The sequence below is a fragment of the Mus musculus genome, chromosome 2 (genome assembly GCF_000001635.26).
Source record: "Mus musculus strain C57BL/6J chromosome 2, GRCm38.p6 C57BL/6J".
In the NCBI taxonomy this organism is placed as follows: Eukaryota; Metazoa; Chordata; class Mammalia; order Rodentia; family Muridae; genus Mus; species Mus musculus.
In genome coordinates this window covers 126630665-126650196 of record NC_000068.7, presented here as the reverse complement: position 1 = coordinate 126650196, position 19532 = coordinate 126630665, and the positions used below count along the sequence as shown (strand labels likewise).

General features: G+C 41.6%; 1 protein-coding gene and 1 pseudogene across 27 annotated transcripts in view; both read left to right on the top strand.

Moving 5' to 3' along the window:
• Positions 1-19532, top strand: part of Gabpb1 (GA repeat binding protein, beta 1) — a 55529-nt gene that overhangs the window by 34239 nt on the left and 1758 nt on the right. For 9 of the 27 annotated variants that reach the window (NM_001355108.1, NM_001271468.1, XM_006498757.4 and 6 more), the window contains 3 exons: positions 16-129; positions 3449-3634; positions 10853-10968. The exons of 1 other annotated variant lie outside the window; for it this stretch is intronic. In NM_001355108.1, the coding sequence (NP_001342037.1) occupies positions 16-129; positions 3449-3634; positions 10853-10968 (416 nt within the window). Of the gene's footprint in view, positions 1-15; positions 2450-3448; positions 3635-10852; positions 11179-19532 lie in introns of those variants that run through there. 17 more of the 27 variants (NM_207669.2, NM_001271467.1, XM_030247522.1 and 14 more) reach the window with 9 other exon arrangements.
• Gm18720 (predicted gene, 18720) lies at positions 4235-7056 on the top strand (annotated as a pseudogene).

Genomic DNA, 19532 nt, shown 5'->3' with positions numbered 1-19532 from the left:
TTTCTTCTCTCCTAGATGAAACAGGAGTATCTGCTGTTCAGTTTGGAAACTCCTCTACGTCAGTATTAGCTACGTTAGCTGCCTTAGCTGAAGCTTCTGCCCCATTGTCCAATTCTTCAGAAACTCCAGGTTAGAGAACAAGGGAGGTTTCTGCATTGACTCTTTCACTCTGTCGAGCCCTCTGGGCTTAGTACTTTTGAATCCTGTTTAAGAAATCTGTTCAGAGTTTATTGCAGTGTTTTGTTTTCTTCAAGAGTCCTACTTATAATTTGTGTTCACCTCTGCAGTTCTTTCAGAATTGGTTGGCTACACTTCCTGTTACTTGCTTATATCTTATTAATTAAAGTTACTATTTCTGATTTTTATTTTTGTGTCAGCCACCAGAAAGAGGCAAAGTGCTGATCCCATCCTTAATAAGGAAACTGCAGGTCGCAGTGCTCACAGAGGCTGAAAGATAACAGGGCTAGAGTGGAATGAAATGGTGCTCACCTCACGTGAGGTAGGGTGGAGCACCCACTGCTCAGCATCCCCTGAGTGTGGTCGTGTGTCCCACCTTGCCAGATCATGGGTTTACAAGGGCAAGAGCAATCCAATATGAACGGAGCGGAAGGTCAGGTCAGGAGGTATGCTCCTGAGGTACATACCAGGTAAAGAAATAACAGCCTCAGATTTAGTTGGTACATGCTCAGTTTGTTTTTTTGAGGTATGGGGTTTTCGTGGGCTACCTCCTTGGGTAAGAGCATTTGTTCTGCAAACACGAGGACCTGAGTTTGAAGCCTCAGCACCCATATAAAAAGCCAGGTAGGGCTGCATAGACCTGTAACCCAGCATTGGGAGGGCAGATATAGGTAGATTCCTGTAGCTGACTTTCCAGCCAGTCTAGCAAAAGGGTAAACTTCAGGTCAGTGAGAGGCCTTGTTTTAAGCCAATAAGGTAGACACATACACCTTACAACCTGCCTTAGCATCTTCCTTGGGGTGCAGACATGTGAGTGTGCACACGCATGCACCACACACAGCACCCCAATAGCTTTTCAGAAAGCGTTTATTTTGTAGCTCTAGCCTGTAAACCTACAACTTTTCTTTGCTTAGTTGTATTCTTCTCTGTGACCCAATTATATGTATAATCAAATAGAAATCTATAATTTTCCTTCTTTTTGTATTTAAAAACTTGTGTTAGATGTATTTGAAAGATATGAAGTGTCTAGTGGTGGTTGAAAATTCTGTTTCTCAAAGTGAAGTTTTCACTAGGAAACTTTTATATATTATATTTTTGGTCTGTTCAAAAATAGGGTAATGAGACTTCAGTCTTAGGGAGAAGTGACTGGGTCAAGTCTCTTTTGGTTTTGCTTTTTTTGTTCTTAATCTCAGGTTAGATTATAGGATTCTACCTTCAAACTGCTAGGTTTTTCTGTGACGTCATTTCTGTTTCTTGTAACTATTTCTACATGAAAGTGTTCAGTCTTGGCACTTTGTGAGGGATGTTTTCTTCTAACCTTCCTTCAGCTTGTGGCATGGTGACTTAGCCTCAAAGGCACTACCACTGTCTGCCTTCCCTCATTTCAGCCTGACGTTTACAGTGCACTAATGAGAAGTTAGGATGCTACAGCTACTTTTTATTAAGTCCATTTGTCCACACATGCACACAATTTATATCTGCAATCTTGTAAAGTTTTAAGGTTGCTTTTTTCTTAGCTATTCCAACATTTGGCTATTAGATTGTTCTTTAGCTTTGGTGTGTGTACTTTGTCTTCTATAATTGTCTTCCTATTAATTTTTTCATAAATATTTTACCATCACACAACTTAAAAGAGCTTTTTAGATGAAAGGCAGGAACTATTATCTTAATGGCAGCCACTGCTAACAGTGCAGAGATCAAAGTTCCTGGGTTGAGCCTTGACTATGTGATCTCAGAAGTGTCTTATGTATGCCAAAGCTTTTAAATAGTAGTACTTGTAGTTAGTATTCAACCAGTGAGTGTTTCTTTTTCATATGGATATTTAAAAAGAAATCAAAGCAATAGTGTACTGAAGGCTTTCATAATTATTTTATTAAATATATTGCTATTTTGTGCTCTCTATTTTGTTTTATGACTAGTTTCCTGAAATCATCTTAATGTGCTTGGTAACAAAGCATAATTATTGCTTAAGGCAAACAAAATCATGAGAACACTCAAAGGTTTGTTTGCATTTTGGGTTTTCCTGGGTTTATTTTGTAACCCTGTGAGCCAGTAACACCATTGTAGGATTGAAGCCAGGCCTTTTGTCGGATCTGCTTTGAAAACCAGTTGTGGACAGATGCATCTCTCATTTCATGCTAGGAATCTTTGATGTGATACTTTGGGAACACATCGATATCCTGATCGCCAAAACAGTTTACCAGTGCATTTGCCACCTACTAGTGACACTTGTTTGAGTCAGCTATTAAAATTGTGATTGCTTAGTCCTTCCTACTCCTGTGTTAATTAGTGTACTCTTCTGTAAAAAACCCTTTCATTCCTTTTAAGTGTGTTGTTATTATGGAGGTTTGAAACGTTCACTCCAGTGTAGTCATTGCTTAGTTCGCAGCAGAAGGCAGACAGTGCATTTGTCTTCCGTTGCTTACAGCTGTTCTGTTACTTATACTCATGTTTTACACATAAGCATTTTAGTGACTTGTATACCATTGTATGATGACCACAGTCTATTTACTGCCAATAAGTATTTGGTTATCTCTAGTTTTACTGTTTAGTAGCTACAGTAAAGCTGTTAGGATGTTAGTGAACATTTCTTTATGCACACATCTTTTTTGTTTTTAGATAGGTGTAGAATTGCTATGGGAAAGGACTTTTGACAGTATTAACTTGTGGTTTTTTGTTTGTTTGTTTTGTTTTGTTTTACTTAGGCAAGGCAAAGGCAAAGTTTCTAACGGTTAGAATTCTCTATGCACCTCTTAGAAATTATTGAGAGCTTATTTTAGGGCTTGGTTTATGCAAACTTTGAATTACACATTGCCGTATAGTGCCAGATCTGTTTGCTGCTTACTAAAGTGTCCTTGTTCACTCAGTCCAAAGGGAGTCCTGTTTGTTCTTCATATCCTTTAATATGTAAATATGTCTAGAGTATAATCATAAAGTTCTCCTTTGAATTGTGTAATTTTATTAAGAAGTAGATACAGCCTTTGTTATTACCTAAAGTGATCTTTTATTATACTTCATGGAAAGAAGTGCAACAGAGAAGTGAAGAAGAAGAAAGGTTATTAAAATACAGTCCTAAAACGATGGCTGGAACTCAAATTTATCAATTATAAATTGTGAGACTTGCAATCAGATACTTATATAGATGTCTACATTACCACTTAAAAACCATGTAAAACTTACTCTGTTTGAGAGACACAAAGCAAAATGAATTTCTGTTCATGTTCAATGATATATATATATATTTTTTTTTTTGCTTTTTCCCCACCTCTAGTAGTGGCCACAGAGGAAGTGGTTACCGCAGAATCTGTGGATGGTGCAATTCAGCAAGTAGTTAGCTCAGGGGGTCAGCAAGTCATCACGATAGTTACAGATGGAATCCAGCTGGGGAATTTGCACTCCATACCAACCAGTGGGATGGGTCAGCCCATCATTGTGACGATGCCCGATGGACAGCAAGGTGAGTTCAGATGTCTGCAGGAAGTCTGTCTGTGTTCAGTGCTCAGGACACTCACATGTGCCCGAATTATGCTTGTGTAGCCTTTTACAATGGTTATAATTCTCTGATTTTTATTTATTTGGGCTAGTCAAAATTAGCTTAGTATGAGCACTCAGTAGACGGAATTAACCTCAAAGTATTCTGTTTGGAAAATGAACTTTAAATGTTGCCACAAACAATACACATATTATTGAGAGTAAGCATTGGACAATTTTCTAGACCATTTTATGCAATTCTGATATCCTGAGAATTTCAAAAATAACATGTAAGAGAAATTACTAAAAGTACAAGTTGAGGTTGCAGAGCTTGAGAGATGTGGGGAGCTGAGAGGCAGAGCTGTGGACATTTGGAGACAAGAATACAAGAGGATGCTCCTGTTGTCAAGATGGCGGGGGTCTAGTATGTAAGACCAGAAGCCTGCACTGCAGTTATAGCCAAGCCACAAAGTGTTGAGTCGAACTGGGAGGATGGAAAAGAAAACATTAAAACTGAGCCTGAGACATGAGACAGGTAGGCATTAGGAAGCTTGGAGAACACCAATCTGTTGACCACAGGGTGACTGGGGTCCTGTTCTCTGGTATGTCAGTACACTATATAGCCATGGAAACCATGACCCAGTGCTGAACCCCAGGTTGAATGCCTTAAAATCAGAGGCATCTTCAAGAGCACCACAGGAGTATGTACACAAAAGCAGTATGTACACGCTGCATGTAAGACTTAGTTTGAACGTGAACAGAGTTGAGTACAAGTTGTCTCATACACATGAAGTGAATGCACCCCATCAGCTTAGTCAAGAAGACAGATCTCATCAGAGCCCTCCTTCCCCTCCTCTCCACTCTTGCTTCCACTGTAGCCTGCGTGTGTGAGGACCTAGCACTACACCTTTAACCTGTCAGGTTCCAGAAATACTCCTAACATCTATCCCTTGACCAGTAATGGAGAGGTCTGTGTCCCTTCTGGAAAAAGGTTTCTTTTTGGTGCTGAGAGCACATTTGGATTCAGGAATAGATTGACCAATCAAAACATTTCTACCTGTTGCCCTTTGACACCTCCAAGATCAACTGTTTTTAAGATATGAACAAATTCAGTAGAGGGAGGTACATGAAGGATATGGGCATATTTGACAGCACAGTTCTCTATAGGTTACAGGAGGGCAGATGTGACACATGGCATCCTGTTCCTGTGTGTACATGCTGTTCTGTGTACATGCTCACACACATACATGTGTACCATGCTTCTGAAAGAGATTCCTGCCTTACCAGCTTTAGGAAAACTAGAGTTCTTCTGCCTTCTAATCCTAGCATAAGCTGGCTGAGAATCTGCCATTGCATGTGACTCCTAGGGATATATCTATAAGACATACCTGAATTGGCTTCTTATGAGTCTCATCTGGGCTTTGGTAGTGTGCTTTTCTGAGCAGCAGTGGACTGGTGTGAATACTAGAAGGGTTGAATTGGGTGCTGGGATCCAGCAGAATTAGGTCATGACAAAGGCTGAAATCAGAAGTCTGGTATCTCACTGGCTCCCACAGATGGTCTCAAGGCAATGTGTCAGTACTATAAGCTGCTACCAGAAGAGGGTGTAAGAGACATGTGGGCATCAGTTGTTTCATATCGATGAACAGACACTACCTGAGGTATTCAGTAACCAGGGACAATCTAGTTTCAACTGTGGCAAACTTATCACTTGCTACTTGGGCTTCTGTGGAAAGTCTACCAAATTAGTTGACTTGCCAATGATGGTCAGAAAAAAATCAAGTTATATTTTCTATTAATAGCAAGAACATTTCAAAGCTGTGGAACTGCTTTTCTGTTTCATATAAACTCTACTAGCATGACGTGTTTGGTCAGACTGTCTATATGGGCAAGAGGATCCCCATGCCTGGGCACAGGCTACGTCCTGAGATATCCTTAGCTCCTTATCCACACACTGAAGACGAGCTTCTTAGAGACCATGCTACACTTTTGGAATATAGTGCCATCAGGAGCCTTCTCCCTCAGGGACCTCGCACTGAAGAATTTATAGCTTTTTACCCCATTATAGAAACAGAAGAAACCACAAGCCTCATAGCTGAGACAATAGCCCTTGGCTTTTAGTCCATACTCTGTAGGCAGTGTTGGCTTTAACAGGTTGTTTGAGTTCTTGATTTTTGCTTCTGGCACAGCTTTTCCAGGTTTCACTCTGGTAGTGTGGAACCAATAATTATGAAGGAATATGACTGTGGTGTGGTCTGTTTCATCTGTGGAATATGGATAGAAAGCCAGACCTGATAGTACCTGATCCTACAGCTCACTGGGCCACCTTATATCCACCTCACATCCACACCTCATTGCATGTGCCATCAGAGTTAAGTACCTTTAGATGTGTTGCAGCAGACTGACTGTGACTGCAGCAGTGACAGCATTCAGAGGCAGTTAGTGTTGGGATGCCTAGGTGACCTCCATCAGTATCCAGATTGTCGTCATGGTCACTAAGCATCTGAACAGAGTGGAGATGAAGAGTGAGGGCAGCACTCAAGTGTGGAGCAAGTGCTTCAGTTACAGGAAGCACCTGGCTGTGAACAAGCTAGTGCAGAACTTGGTGAACAGTGCATGGGAGCTATGCCTGCAGGTCCACCAGCCATGAGAGTACAAGGGAGAGCAGTAGAACTGCAGGAGTGTGAGCTGCTGTGGCAGCTGATTCAGGCGGAACATGCTCCACAGGCCTGAATGCCTGTGAGACACGAGAACAGTTAGCAGGGTGCTAGTTTTGCACAGTTACACACTGAGATCCTTTGATCTAGTGTGCTGAGAGGTGAGCACCTATGTTTCTGTGTTGAGCTAGGTTGTCTACATGATCCACAGCCTCACTAGAAAAGTTGAGGTGGATATATCATACCAACACTATGCTAAAGTTGCTGAAGGAAGCCATGACAAGCTGACTGTTCACCACCTTTGATGAGCCCAAGCAAGTCTTTGCTGTACTGCTGGGCCCTTGCTACAAAGCTTTCCTATTTACAGAGGAGGAAGAAGCAGAGCAGCATCTACAAACCTTTCTCCAGAAGCTAGAAAGACTGGATTTTACTTCTCAGGACATGGTTGCTTCCAATGACTATGACCCAGGGTTTCCATGGAAAGACTGACAAAAGGAAGTCTATGGTCATTGGTGACCAAGGTGACCCTGCTAGTGTCAGGAAGGAGGTGCTGGGGCACACCTCTCTGCTTCCCCCCTGGGACGTCCAGCAGTCACCTTGCCTGGCAGTTGACCTTTGGGCTGTGCTTGAAGTACCTTATCTTTAGAAAGTTGTTTGGTGGACGTGCAGGGGCAGTGGCTTTGGCTAGCTCAGGCTTGTTTTAAACATTTTCTATAACTTGCTGAAAGCAGATCTTCCATTGATATATTTCTAGTAGTGAGCTCACGAAAGCGCTGTCTGATTGGAGGTGCTTTTCATGGCACTGGGCAACATGCTGGGCTCTGAGTGCCCTCCCCTCCCTCAGGACTGTCAGTACCCACTATGAGGTGGAATGACGAGGTTTAATTCATAACTATAAACTGTTTAAGGTAGGGGATAGAAATTATCTTTTTAATAAATTGGGGAGAAGATATGGATAGTTGTATTCTGTAGACTTTTTATTCAATTGTATTAAGAACCACAAAGCAAATCCTGTTAACAGTGCTTTAAGTGGAGCAAAATGGCCTTTGTGGCCATCAAGCAAAATCTGTAGGTATCAGGTTGAGAGCAAGCTGCGTAGACTGCAGGTTTTAGGTATGTCAGTCAGTAGAGAGCATTCCAGAAGCTAAAAGTTGATGATGACTGATAAAGAATTTGCTTTTTTTTTTTGTTTGTTTGTTTTGTTTTTGTTTTTTTTCGAGACAGGGTTTCTCTGTATAGTTCCTGTCCTGGAACTCACTTTGTAGACCAGGCTGGCCTTGAACTCAGAATCCACCTGTCTCTGCCTCCCAAGTGCTGGGATTAAAGGCGTGCGCCACCACGCCTGGCTATGATAAAGAATCTGAAAATGAAACTGAGCTTAGGTATCCATGAAGTGTTCATTATGTGGTTAATCGGTCATGATAAAGTTGCTATTTTAGGTTTTCTGTGACCAGTTAACTCCACAAAAGCTCAGTGTCACACTCTTTGAAATAGAATTAGGTTTCTGAATACATGTTTATGTGTTAGCCAGTGGTAGGTTTGCAGCAGTCGGCTGGCCAGTCTCCTCGCCTCTGACTTCATATCTAGAGGGCTCCATGGAAGCCTCGTACAGACATTGCCTCCTTCCATTGATCAAATTACTAAGATTTTTTTAAAAATCAGATGGATTAAAGTTCTTGTCACTTGTTTATGTGTTTTTCTTGAGACATGATCTCATATTGCTGAGTCTGCCCTCAAAGTTAGTGTGTAGCTGAGGTTTGCCTTGAATTCCTGATTTTCTTGTATCTACATATCTGAGTTCAGTTTTACACTAGTACTACCACACCCAGATGCATGTCCCTTTACCATAGGAACTATGAGCCCTTGTGGCTATTTTAGGTCCCCAAAGAGCATGAAAAAGCAGCTGCCAGATTTTTTGTTTTAACTTTTAAAAATAGTATTCATTTTCTCACTTGAAATCAATTAAATATTCTGGGCAGGGTAGATCTTTCATTCACTTATAGCCTTGTAGAAAAGTTGCTGCTTTGATAAAGTATGCTCAGCCTAACTTTCTAGGGACGATGCTTTAGTGTGTTTGTAAGTTTACAATAAGCTTGATGTCTGAAATTAACCTTTTTGTTCAAAAAACAATAAAACCCCAAAGCTGACCTGGGGCTTATCTAGAACAGGACTAGAAGGGGCTTTGCCAGGGTATACACTTTCCCTACCCACCCACCATGGGAACCACAGAGATTTACAAGGTAGATGAAGTAACAGACAGTTTTAGTGTAACCCGAAGGCTGAAAGTTCCACATTTAAAGTGCTATCAGGCCAGTGTAGTGCTGAGTGCCTTTAGTTCCAGCACTCAGGTAGAAGTAGACAGATCTCTGTAAGCTCAAGGCTAGCTTGCTCTACATAGCAAGTTTGAAGCCAGTACTACACAGTGAGACCCTGTGCCAAAAAGGCTGGTCTGGTCTGGAACTCACAGAGATGCAACCACCTCTCCCTGGCTGCTGGAATTAAAAGCATCCGCCACTACACACAATTTTTTTTTTTTTTAAGATAGAGAATGAACAAAGAAAACATGATGTCAGTCTCTTGTCTCCAAATGTCCAGGCATACTTATGCACACATCCATGTAAACATTTACGTGCACCACACACGCACACATACGAACTGGATTAAACAAAAGGATCTCTCAAACCAGACACTAGACGAATGCACTGATTTTATTTATGAGCAGATGCAAGTCAACTCATGTTTTGTAAATGGGAGACTCTGTGTCCAGGAACATTCAGTTCTTCCTGAGTAAATGTAATATGCCATTAAAGCAATGCTAGTGTGTTAGTAACAGTGTCAGAAACTGTAACTTAAACAATAGACATGAACTTTTCGTGGTCCAACATCAAGTGTCAGCAGGTTTCTTTGGCTTGTCGATAGCTGCATTCCAGCTGTGTCCTATCTTCTCTCAAAAGGACACAGAGATAGAATAGCTCATGATTTTACCTTGATTCCATTGAAGGGCCCTGCTTCCAAATATAATCATTCTAGGTTACTGAAGGTTACAGCTTTTACTGACAGATGGGAGGGTAGGAGGGACATGCTTTAGTTCTGTAACTAGTCAGATGGATTCTAAAGTTAATGTTGCTAGAGCAAAGAATTAGGAAAACTCTGAAAAAGAAAAATAGTAAACTGTTAAAGCCTCTATAATTTAAAATGTCTAACATGCCCTGTATCATGTCCAGTGAAAGAGAATTTCTCCATTCTTGTTATAAATATAATATGATATGAATAAAATGAAGTAACATTTTCTTGGTATAGTTGATATTGTAAGTTTTTATTTTATGTGTATGAGAACCTGCCTGCATATTTTCATGTGTGCTATATGATTGCAGTACCCATGGCGGCCAGAAGAGGGTGTCATATCCCTTAGAACTGGAATTACAGACCGTTGGAAGCTGCCAGGTGGTGCTAGGAATTGAGCCCAGGGCCACTGGAAGAGCAGCTCTTAACTGCTAAGCCACCTCTCCAGGCCCATTTCTAATGTTTTATATTACCATACATTGTGCTACAAGTTTCACTATTTTTAAATTTGTTACCTTTGTTACAGAAATTTTCATGTTTTGACAACATTTTAAAAGTGCTTACCTTTATTTACTTGTTGGGAGGAAACTGTGTGCCACAACACACATGCACGAGAGAGCATCCTTCTACCACATGAATCCCAGCCATTGAATTCAGGTCAGGCTTGGTGGCAAGTGCCCTTACCTGAGGAGCCATCTTGCTGGCCATGTTTTAGTAAGGAATCTGAGGCAGGGTCTCACTGTGTAGACCAAGCTGGCTTTGAACTCACAGAGATCTGCCTGGCTCTGCCTCCTGAGTTCCTCACCATGCTCCATTTGACGAAAAGTTTTGATAGTCTTAGAAAACAGTGGTAATTTCTCTTGTGACTTAAAAACATTAATTAAATTTTTTTCTTCATGGCTGTCAAATATGTTCTACACTGCTCTGCAAAGCAAGGGTATGTGCTTTCTGTATGTTCATGTTTATATGAAAACATCAAAAATGTAAACAGTGCCCACAGATTCACCAGGGACACTGCTACAGTGTTCACAGTTGTGTGTATTCAGGGACAGTATTAGCAGGCCGAAGATAGCTGTGTGCTGAGAAAAGATGGAGTTGGTGCTCGAGTGGGTGTGCTTTCTGTTTGCCTCCCATGGGTATTTGTTGTCTTTACACAAATTATTGTAAGACTAATATGCAAGAAACTAATAAAAGCAATTCTGTCAGCAGGTGCCCAGGATACTCTTAACATATGCATCTTTAATATTACTTTGACCATTCAGCTGTGTGGATGAGTATATTATGTGTAAGAGTGCCATCAGTAGCACTACAGTAAGTGGGCTTCAGTGAGAAAATGAAGGGAACCAGCAGGGACCTCTTCATAGAGGAGCAGTGTTTGGAAATGCCTGATGCTGCGTGCTACAGGAGAGTAGCATCAACTGTATAGAGACGTTATCTCGTAGCTGTCGGAGAGTGATGTAACCTGTGCCTCCCTTTCATTTTAGTATTGACAGTACCAGCAACAGACATTGCTGAAGAAACTGTCATCAGTGAAGAGCCACCAGCTAAGAGACAGTGTATGGAAATAATTGAGAGCCGGGTGGAATGTGCAGAAATTGAAGTAAGGAGCCTTATACCCGGTGTGTTTTGCTGCAGCCATCCAAAATAAATTTTGTTTCATTATTATTATTATTATCACTATTATTATATTAATTTGTTGTTTATATTTATTACTGGCCATGTTTTGATAAAGAATGAAAGTGAATAGTGTCATCATTTTGTTTTGGCCTTAAACATATGGCAAGCCCTCAATAAATAAATATTGAATGAATGATTGAATGAGTGCAGAATTTGTTTGTAACAAAGTTTGTTAACCTGGTAACACTTGGACTGTCTTTGGTTTTTAAATTCCATCTCTGATTTTTTTGTTAAACTTATGCATACCATCCTCACAAGTCACTGAAAATTCTTTTCTTTCAAAAGAATTTGAAATTGGCCTGGAAATTCTCTTACAGAAAGCTGATGTTTGCTAAACAGGTTATGTTTGTAAATGCAAAAGATAATTGCTTATTTTACTATTTCCTCCTTTGAGGAACTGAATTCATTTAGAGTATTGCTAACACCATCCTCCTTCCTCTTCCACACTCATTTGTTGGTGTAACAAAGCACTATCTCTTAGTTTTTTCTTACATGACTGTAAATAAAATTCCATCTACTGATTTATAATGTCTCTTATAAAACATGGCTGACCCGGAACTCATTCTGTAGACCAGATTGGCCTCGAACTCAGAAATCCGCCTGCCTCTGCCTCCCAAGTGCTGGGATTAAAGGCGTGCGCCACCACTGCCCGGCAAAACAAGATTCTTAAATAACATTGAAGGACAAATGCAGTAGAAACAGCTCTGAGCTGGAAACTGCAAGCTCTTGACCTCTCTTTGAGTCTGGACTTTATTTCCTCCCAGATTGGAATTAGATGAATATCGCTTCGTGTTAGGGTTTTCATGAGGGCAGTAAAGCCAGTATCCTTGTCTCTGCCCTCGCTGCCTTTGATGTGTTGATGAGTGCCTAGCTGTTCTTGTCAAAGGCTACGGTTATCATAGAAAGGGGGTTTGTTTTTGTTTGTTAAATGAACTACAACATGTTTCTTATTAAAGACAAGTATATTCTCATACTTACTTAAACAACAGACAGGTACATCTTATGGGCTTAATCACAGCATGAAATTAAACAGAATCTAATTAACCAGACCTCATAAATAAAGCCTGTCTTAAGAATGCACAAAGAGCTGGGCATGATGGCACACGCCTTTAATCCCAGCACTCAGGAGGCAGAGCCAGCCTGGTCTACAAAGTGAGTTCCAGGACAGCCAGGGCTACACAGAGAAACCCTGTCTCGAAAAACAAAACAAAAAAACAACAACAACAACAAAAAGAATGCACAAAGAACAAACACTAAAGAAATCTATGGCTAATGCTTTAACCAGGATGTCTAGTAAAATTCTAAGTTTTAACTACTGAGTGTGATGTTTTATTTCTCAGAATTTAAAGTGACACCTACAGAACATTAAAGCTCTAATTTATACACTAACTCATTCACTAAGCAGCATCTCATTTATATCCTCCCTTAATACCTTGTGTGTGCATGCATGAGGAGGCCAGTGGTTGATGTTAGGTGCCTCAGCCCTCTCTGTCTTGTTTTCACTTTTTTCTTTTTTAAAATTAATTTTAATTTATGTGCATGAGTCCTTTGCTTGCACGTATGTATGTATGTATGTATGTATGTATGTATGTGTGTGTGTGTGTATGTATGTATGTGTATCATGTGTATTCCTGGTGCCTGCAGAGGCCAGGGTCATTGGATAGCCTGAAACTGGAGTTCCACCTGGTTGTGAGCTGCCATGTGAGTGCTGGGAACTAAACCCACATCTTAGCCAGTGCACTTACCTGCTGAGCCGTCTCCCCAGCCTTCCACCTTCGTGGTCCCTCACTGAACCCGGAACTTACACGTTTAGATAGACTTGGAGAATGGCTCAGGGGAACAGCAAGTTTCCTGGGTCCTTCTGGCTTTGCCTCCTTAGCACTTGGGTTACTAGTGTGCACATGCCCAGCTTTTCACATGGGCCCTGGGGATTCAAACTCAGGTGCTCGACCTCGCCCAGGAACTCCTTTGCTGACTGAGCCATCGCCCCGCCTATAAGGTTCTCTTTATTGTCTCTTGCTGATTGTCAGGTCGTCTATTTGGGGCATAGGAAGCAAAAAAAAAAAAAAAAAAAAAAAGTACTTTATTTTCATTATATAATAAGACATTTAAATTATTTGAATTTCATTAAATGTAAGCTTATTTAATAATTTAATTTTTAAACAATAGTGACTTTAGTCCATTCCCTTATTAATGACTGGTGGGCCTAACTGTTTCCCACAAAGTCCAGCCTGGTTGTTTTTCTAGTCTTCCTGAGGTGAGGGAAGTGGTTCCACGTACACAAGAGTAAGAATTAAGGTTCAGTAATTAAGTAAGTAATTAGGCCCAAGGAGAAGGAAGCTTCAGGGAGATTAGGTTTCGCTTGGTATAAAGACAGTGGAGTTTTATGTTTGTTTTCAGTAGAACTTTCTGGTAATGGAAATTTTATTTTCCATCAATGCAAATGGCTCCGGAACCACTTAGGGTGTCACGGAGACTATGACACAGAGAGAATAGATGGTGGGGGCAGCCGGAGTCACAGGATGAGGATGTGACGTCAATGTTGACATCAGGCCAAGTAACCATTGTCCCTTAACACGTGTACATTCTTAGATGACAATCGAATTATCCTCGGGGCAAGCTTTTATGTAGTTTGCTTAGATTCATCTTGACCAAACTTTACAAAAACCCCAAAAGTTTTTATAAAACTGATCTCGGGGAAGTGGGGAGATTTTTGACCCTAAGGGCCATTTCAGTGTTAACCACCACACATCAGTAATGCTTAGATTAATAAGAAACTATAAACTGATGTAAAAGTTAACTGGTGCATAATTTTTACAAGGCTTTCTCTGTATCTGTGCCCACACTTGTCAGAGTGGCTGTCTATAATAAATCCATTGATGGTGAGAAAACGGACAGCTTGCTTCACTTTTGGAGGTGCAGATACAAACACGATGCCAGCCACTCTGCATCCTCACATAACACTTTGCTTCCACTTCTTGCTGGCTCTCTGTTGGTACTTTAAAGGGGAAGTGTGTCTCTTACAGATACTCCCCAAGATAAGAACCACTGAGCCGTTCCAGTGGAAATAGTGTGTGGGGGAGGGAAACTGTCCAGAGCATGTCAGGAGCTAGGTGTCTCTGTTCTTAGGTAGTTAATGTGAGTTCTGGCTAGAGATGACTGTTAGTCAATTTTGTATTTTGTTTATTTTGAGACTCAGGTTTTTGAGTATATTTTTGTGTGGGGCGGGTAGGGGGTAGGTGCCCAGGAACAAGCCTGTGCATGCTAAGCAAGAATTAGATCTACCTCTGAGCTACCCCTATTCACTCCTGCCTTGTTTTTCTTCTTCTTCCTCCTCTTCCTCCTCCTTCTCTTTGTCCTCCTCTTCTTTTTCTTTCTTTTTCCTCTTCTCTTCTCTTCTCTTCTCTTCTCTTCTCTTCTCTTCTCTTCTCTTCTCTTCTCTTCTTTCTGTTTTTTGTTTGTTTGCTTGTTTGTTTTTTAGATTTTTGAGACAGGGCCTCACTGTGTAGTTGGCCCAGACCTCATTTGGTAAATCAGGCTGACCTCAAGTAGATATGGCTGCCTCTGCCTCTAAAGTGCTGGAATCAAAGTTGTACACAGTCATCATGCCTAGCAGGGTTGTTATTTTGTAAATGAATATATGTGTTTTTTAGCTAGTTCAGGGTCCTTAGTGTTGTGAAAATTGTTCTGTACATTTTAAACCATTTTACTAGAAATATTTTTTCAAAATTATTTTTATTTTGCTTAATTTTGTTTTGTTTTGGGTAGAATCCTGCTGTGTAGGCCTGGCTGATCTGGGAATAACCTTGTAGCCCAGGCTTGCCTTGAACTTAAACCAGTCCTTCCCTACCTTGGCCTCCAAGATGCTGCATCACAGCGTTTCTAGCTGTGCGTGGTTGTCTTGCTTCTGTGAGGATTTAAAGTTCTACATGTCCTTTAGCTCAGGAAGTTTTTCTAGAGCTGGGGAAGAAGGATATCTTTATGGAAAAAGCTGGATAGAGTTAATTTCGGCTTTATGGACCATATGACTCCTCTGTAGCTGTCCTAGTCTGTCATGGTGGAGACACTAGCCACAGACAGTTTGAAATGATTGGGTGTGGTTGTGTTTATAAATATGAGATCATTTATCACATTTGGACAATATTTAGGCACCAGCAAATAGCTCAGGTACTTGGCTCAGCTTTTCTCTTTTAAAAAATGTATCTTGGGGCTTGAGGCTGGAGAGAGCTCGGCAGTCGAGCACAGCTGCTCAACTGCTCTTGCAGAGGGCTGCACTGCTTTTCAGCACAGCAGCTTAGCTGGCTGTCATTCCAGTCCCAGGGCATCTGGGGCCCTTTTCTAGTTTTCACAAGCACCGGTACCCAAGTGCAAGCACAGACTCAGCCTTGCACACACACACACACACACACACACACACACACACACAACACACGCACATACAAATAATTAAAAAATAAATCTTTAATGCCTGCTAGGGGAGATACCATGAAACGATCATGAATCTGGGTTTCCCAGGGCAAGGCTCGTCTATTACAGTGTGGATGTACTGACCCCTAAGTATGGGAAACTTGGCATAGGTTGTGGTAGTTGGGGACTATATTTATAATCTTCTCTGTATTTAATTTTTTTTTAAAAATTACATCTAGGGGCTGGGAGAGATGGCTCAGTGATTAAGAACATGTACTGCTGTTGCAGGGAGCCAGAGTCCACTCACAGCACTCATGTCGGGCAGCTCACAACTGCCTGTAACTCCACGTGCACACATCCCTACACGGATGTGTGTGTGTGTGTGTGTGTGTGTGTGTGTGTGTGAGAGAGAGAGAGAGAGAGAGAGAGAGAGAGAGAGAGAGTTGGGGGGTGTGGGGGCTGGCAACGTAGCTCAGCGAGTAATGATTCCCTTGCAAGCCTGATGACCTAGGAACACAAACACAGGTGAAGGGAGGGAATCAACTCCCAGTGCAGTACTTTACCCTCATACATGGCACACGTGCCCATACACACATTGTAGACCCACACAATAATAGAAATAACTATAAAGTGCAATGATGATGAAAACTTAAAGATAAACCTAATCATTGGGAGTATGGGTCTGGGCTCAACTGTAGGTTTGGATTTTCTTATATTTTGAGTGTATGACCTTGGCCTGCTAGTTTGACTTTTCAAGGTGCAGCTTCTCCATCAACAAGACAGAACAGGAATCAGCAAGTGCTTGCTAGGAAGAGTAAGTGAAAGGAAAGCCTGGCATGGCGGTGTGGGCCTTAAATCCCCTCTTGTGAGTTTGAGGGTAGCCTGGTCTACAAGTGAATTCTTGACCAGCAGGGCTACATCGTGAGACTGTCTGAAAGAGAAAGAGGTGAGGTTGGAACAGATGCAGGTTGACTACGACAGTGAACAGATCGTCCCTGCCCAGTGAATGGCATTTATCGGGGGATCGCCTAAAGCGTAGGTTGTAACTGTGTCCTGTTTATAGCAGCTAGAACAACAACATAAAATTGAGTATTAGAAACTTACATATTAAAGTGGTCAAGTTGTTCCACACCATTGCTTTTAAGGCAGAATTAGAGATTCGTATTTGAAAATAAAGGGAGCTGAAGTCAGCCCTTACCCTGTGGTTCTGTTACTAATGACTCAGCTATAACTTAGTATAATAATTGGTGTGTCTTGTTAATAATCTTGATTATTAACTAGGGTTTAGTTTTCTTAGAAATCTTTGGTGTTAAACTCCTTTATTTTCCTTCAGTGCTGGAACTTGAACACCAACAAACCATCCCTGGAGCAGTACCTTAGTATCACAACATCCTAACTGATTGCAGGTGATTCCCTGCCCTCTTCTGGCCTCCTTGGGCACTGTACACTTACAACGGTGCACAGACATAAATACAGATAAAACATCCAAATACATACAATAATAATAACATATCAAAAATGGGCCAACAAGATGGTTCGGCAGGTAGAGATGCTTACTGTGCAAGCCTGTCATCTTGCATTTGACCCCCAAATCCATGTAAGGGTGGAAAGAAAAAAGCTGACCCCAGAAAGCTGTCCTCTGAGCACACACACACACACACACACGCACACACACACACACACACACTAAATATTAAACCAGAATATTAAAACCAATGTGGCTTTACTACAAAATAATATTCAGCCCATAGGATAACATTTATATTTAAATAAAAATGTTAGGTGTCAGCCTGTTGTACTGTTAATATGTGAAGCACTATTTAAAGAAACTGTCTTCCGTGAAGTATATCCAGTCATTGACATCAGAAACAAAGGTAAAAATGTTAGCATTTTCCATTTTTCAGAGTTTTACTTGCTTTGAAAAGTGAGATGGCAAAAAAGTTTCTCTTTCCGCATTCCTGTGTTTCTGAGAAGTCAGAAGTACAACAGGAAAGGTTTTTATGTGGTCACCACATGGTCACATTCAGCACTCCCTTAGGGTCTCTGTAGTTTACTGCTTAGACAAAATAAATGCAGTGGAAATGAGTCCTTCGTTTGGTCTAGTACGTGAAGGGAGCTGCTATTTTACTGTTTTCCTTATTGTTCAGTGCTTGAATACTTGCCTAGCATGTGTGGGCTTTGGGTTTGATCCCCAGCTGGGTGGTGTGTGTGTGTGTGTGTGTGTGTGTGTGTGTGTGTGTACATGTGTGTTTGAAATGAGGTACAGAAGATAGGAGTAAGCCATTCACTTGTACTATTTGTCTCCATTTGTTTTTTGTCTTCAGTAACAGCAAACCCTTTGTAAATGTCAGGTTGTCAGGTGTTAATAAATGGCCAAGGCTGGATGATCCCTTCTTTTTTGTTTGTGTTTGTTTGTTTGTTTGTTTGAGACAGGGTTTTTCTGTGTAGCACTGGCTGTCCTGGAACTCACTCTGTAGAACAGGCTGGCTTCGATTGAACTCAGAGATCCGCCTCCCTTTGTGCTGGGATTAAAGGCGTGTGCCACCACTGCCTGGCAACGTAGGTAAACTTTAAAGACACTTAGACATGGCTGTGCTCCCCCCAGAAGTAGATCTTGCTCCTCCCCTTCACCTCTTAACTCAGAGTCCTTCAAAGGTCACAGCCAATGCTCTTGTTGATTGACCCACTCTTAGGTGTTTCCAACTTTTCGCCTTTCTGGCTGATATTTTTTCTAGCCTTAGGGATGTCTGAGAGACCCTGCTGCCGAGCAGGGATATAAGGTATTAGAATGGGTGCTGCTTAAACTGGAAATAAAGCCATTCCTTTAATGGGTTTCTCAGTCACTCCCATATTTGGTGGACCAATAGGAATATGAAAAATACTAAATTTAACTTCATCCTCAGTATAGGGCAATGAGAGGGATCATAAGATGAGGGTGTGTATGTGTGTGTGTGTATTGTATGTATGTATGAGAAAGAAGTAAGGAGAGAGAAATAGAAAGATAGGGATGTAAGGAGGGTGATGGGGGAGAGGAGAGGAGAGAAGGGGGAGAGAGAGAGAGAGAGAGAGAGAGAGAGAGAGAGAGAGAGAGAGAGAGAGAGAGAGAGAGAGAGAGAGAGAGAACACACTGTACTCCTCTTGGTAAACATGCCCAAGCAGAAAAACAGGCATGGCTGGGTACTTCCAATGAGCCGGGGACAGACAGGAGGCAGTGGCTATTTAGGAGACCTTCAGAGTTCTCTAGGACCTCCCTCCCTCACCTGTGCTCCCTCTGGGCATGTGTGCTGCTCAGTGTAGACCTTGCCTTTCTGGAATTCATAGTTGTATTCTGTCCCCTACCTCACTAGCACATCATGGGTCTTTGTGATGAGATTACGTCATCCCTGAGCCTGGGCCTGTGGGGATCATCTTTTCTCTATACACTTACTAGCGGTTGATTTTTTCTTTTTAATAAAAGAGCTTTTGAAAGCATTCGTTCCTTGTTCCTTTTAACTGAGCAGAGGCAGAATGAAGAGACGAAGTCAGCAGACTGTCTTCATTGGACAGCCTCCGGATATATGGGTTGGTTTTTTGGTTTTTGGTTTTTTTCGAGAGCCCTGGCTGTTCTGGAACTCACTCTGTAGACCAGGCTGGCCTCGAACTCAGAAATCCACCTGCCTCTGCCTCCCAAGTGCTGGGATTAAAGGCGTGTGCCACCACCACCCAGCTATATGGGTTCTTAATAACTGAGAATTTAAAACGTTTTATGCCCGTTTAACGGTAGAAGCTTGTTTGAGTAGCTGACTTTGCAAGTCTAGGCCAGCACCCTTCGTGGTGGAGTTCAGGTATTGCGCCTGGTATGTAGAGGAATGGGGCTCTTGTTGGAATTAGTGACATTTGAATGCTGTGAGCCCATCCTCATGGTGCTCATCATCTTTGAGGATCAGTTTTCGCATTCGTAGCCTGGCATGGAGAGGCAAGTTGTGGAGTCACCTTTGCTCAGTCATATGGTGGGTGGCGGCTGTGTGACTGTCATCTGAGGGAACTCATTCTGAGGAGAGATGAGGGCTGTGTTTGAAGCTTGCGTTTATGTCTTCTATA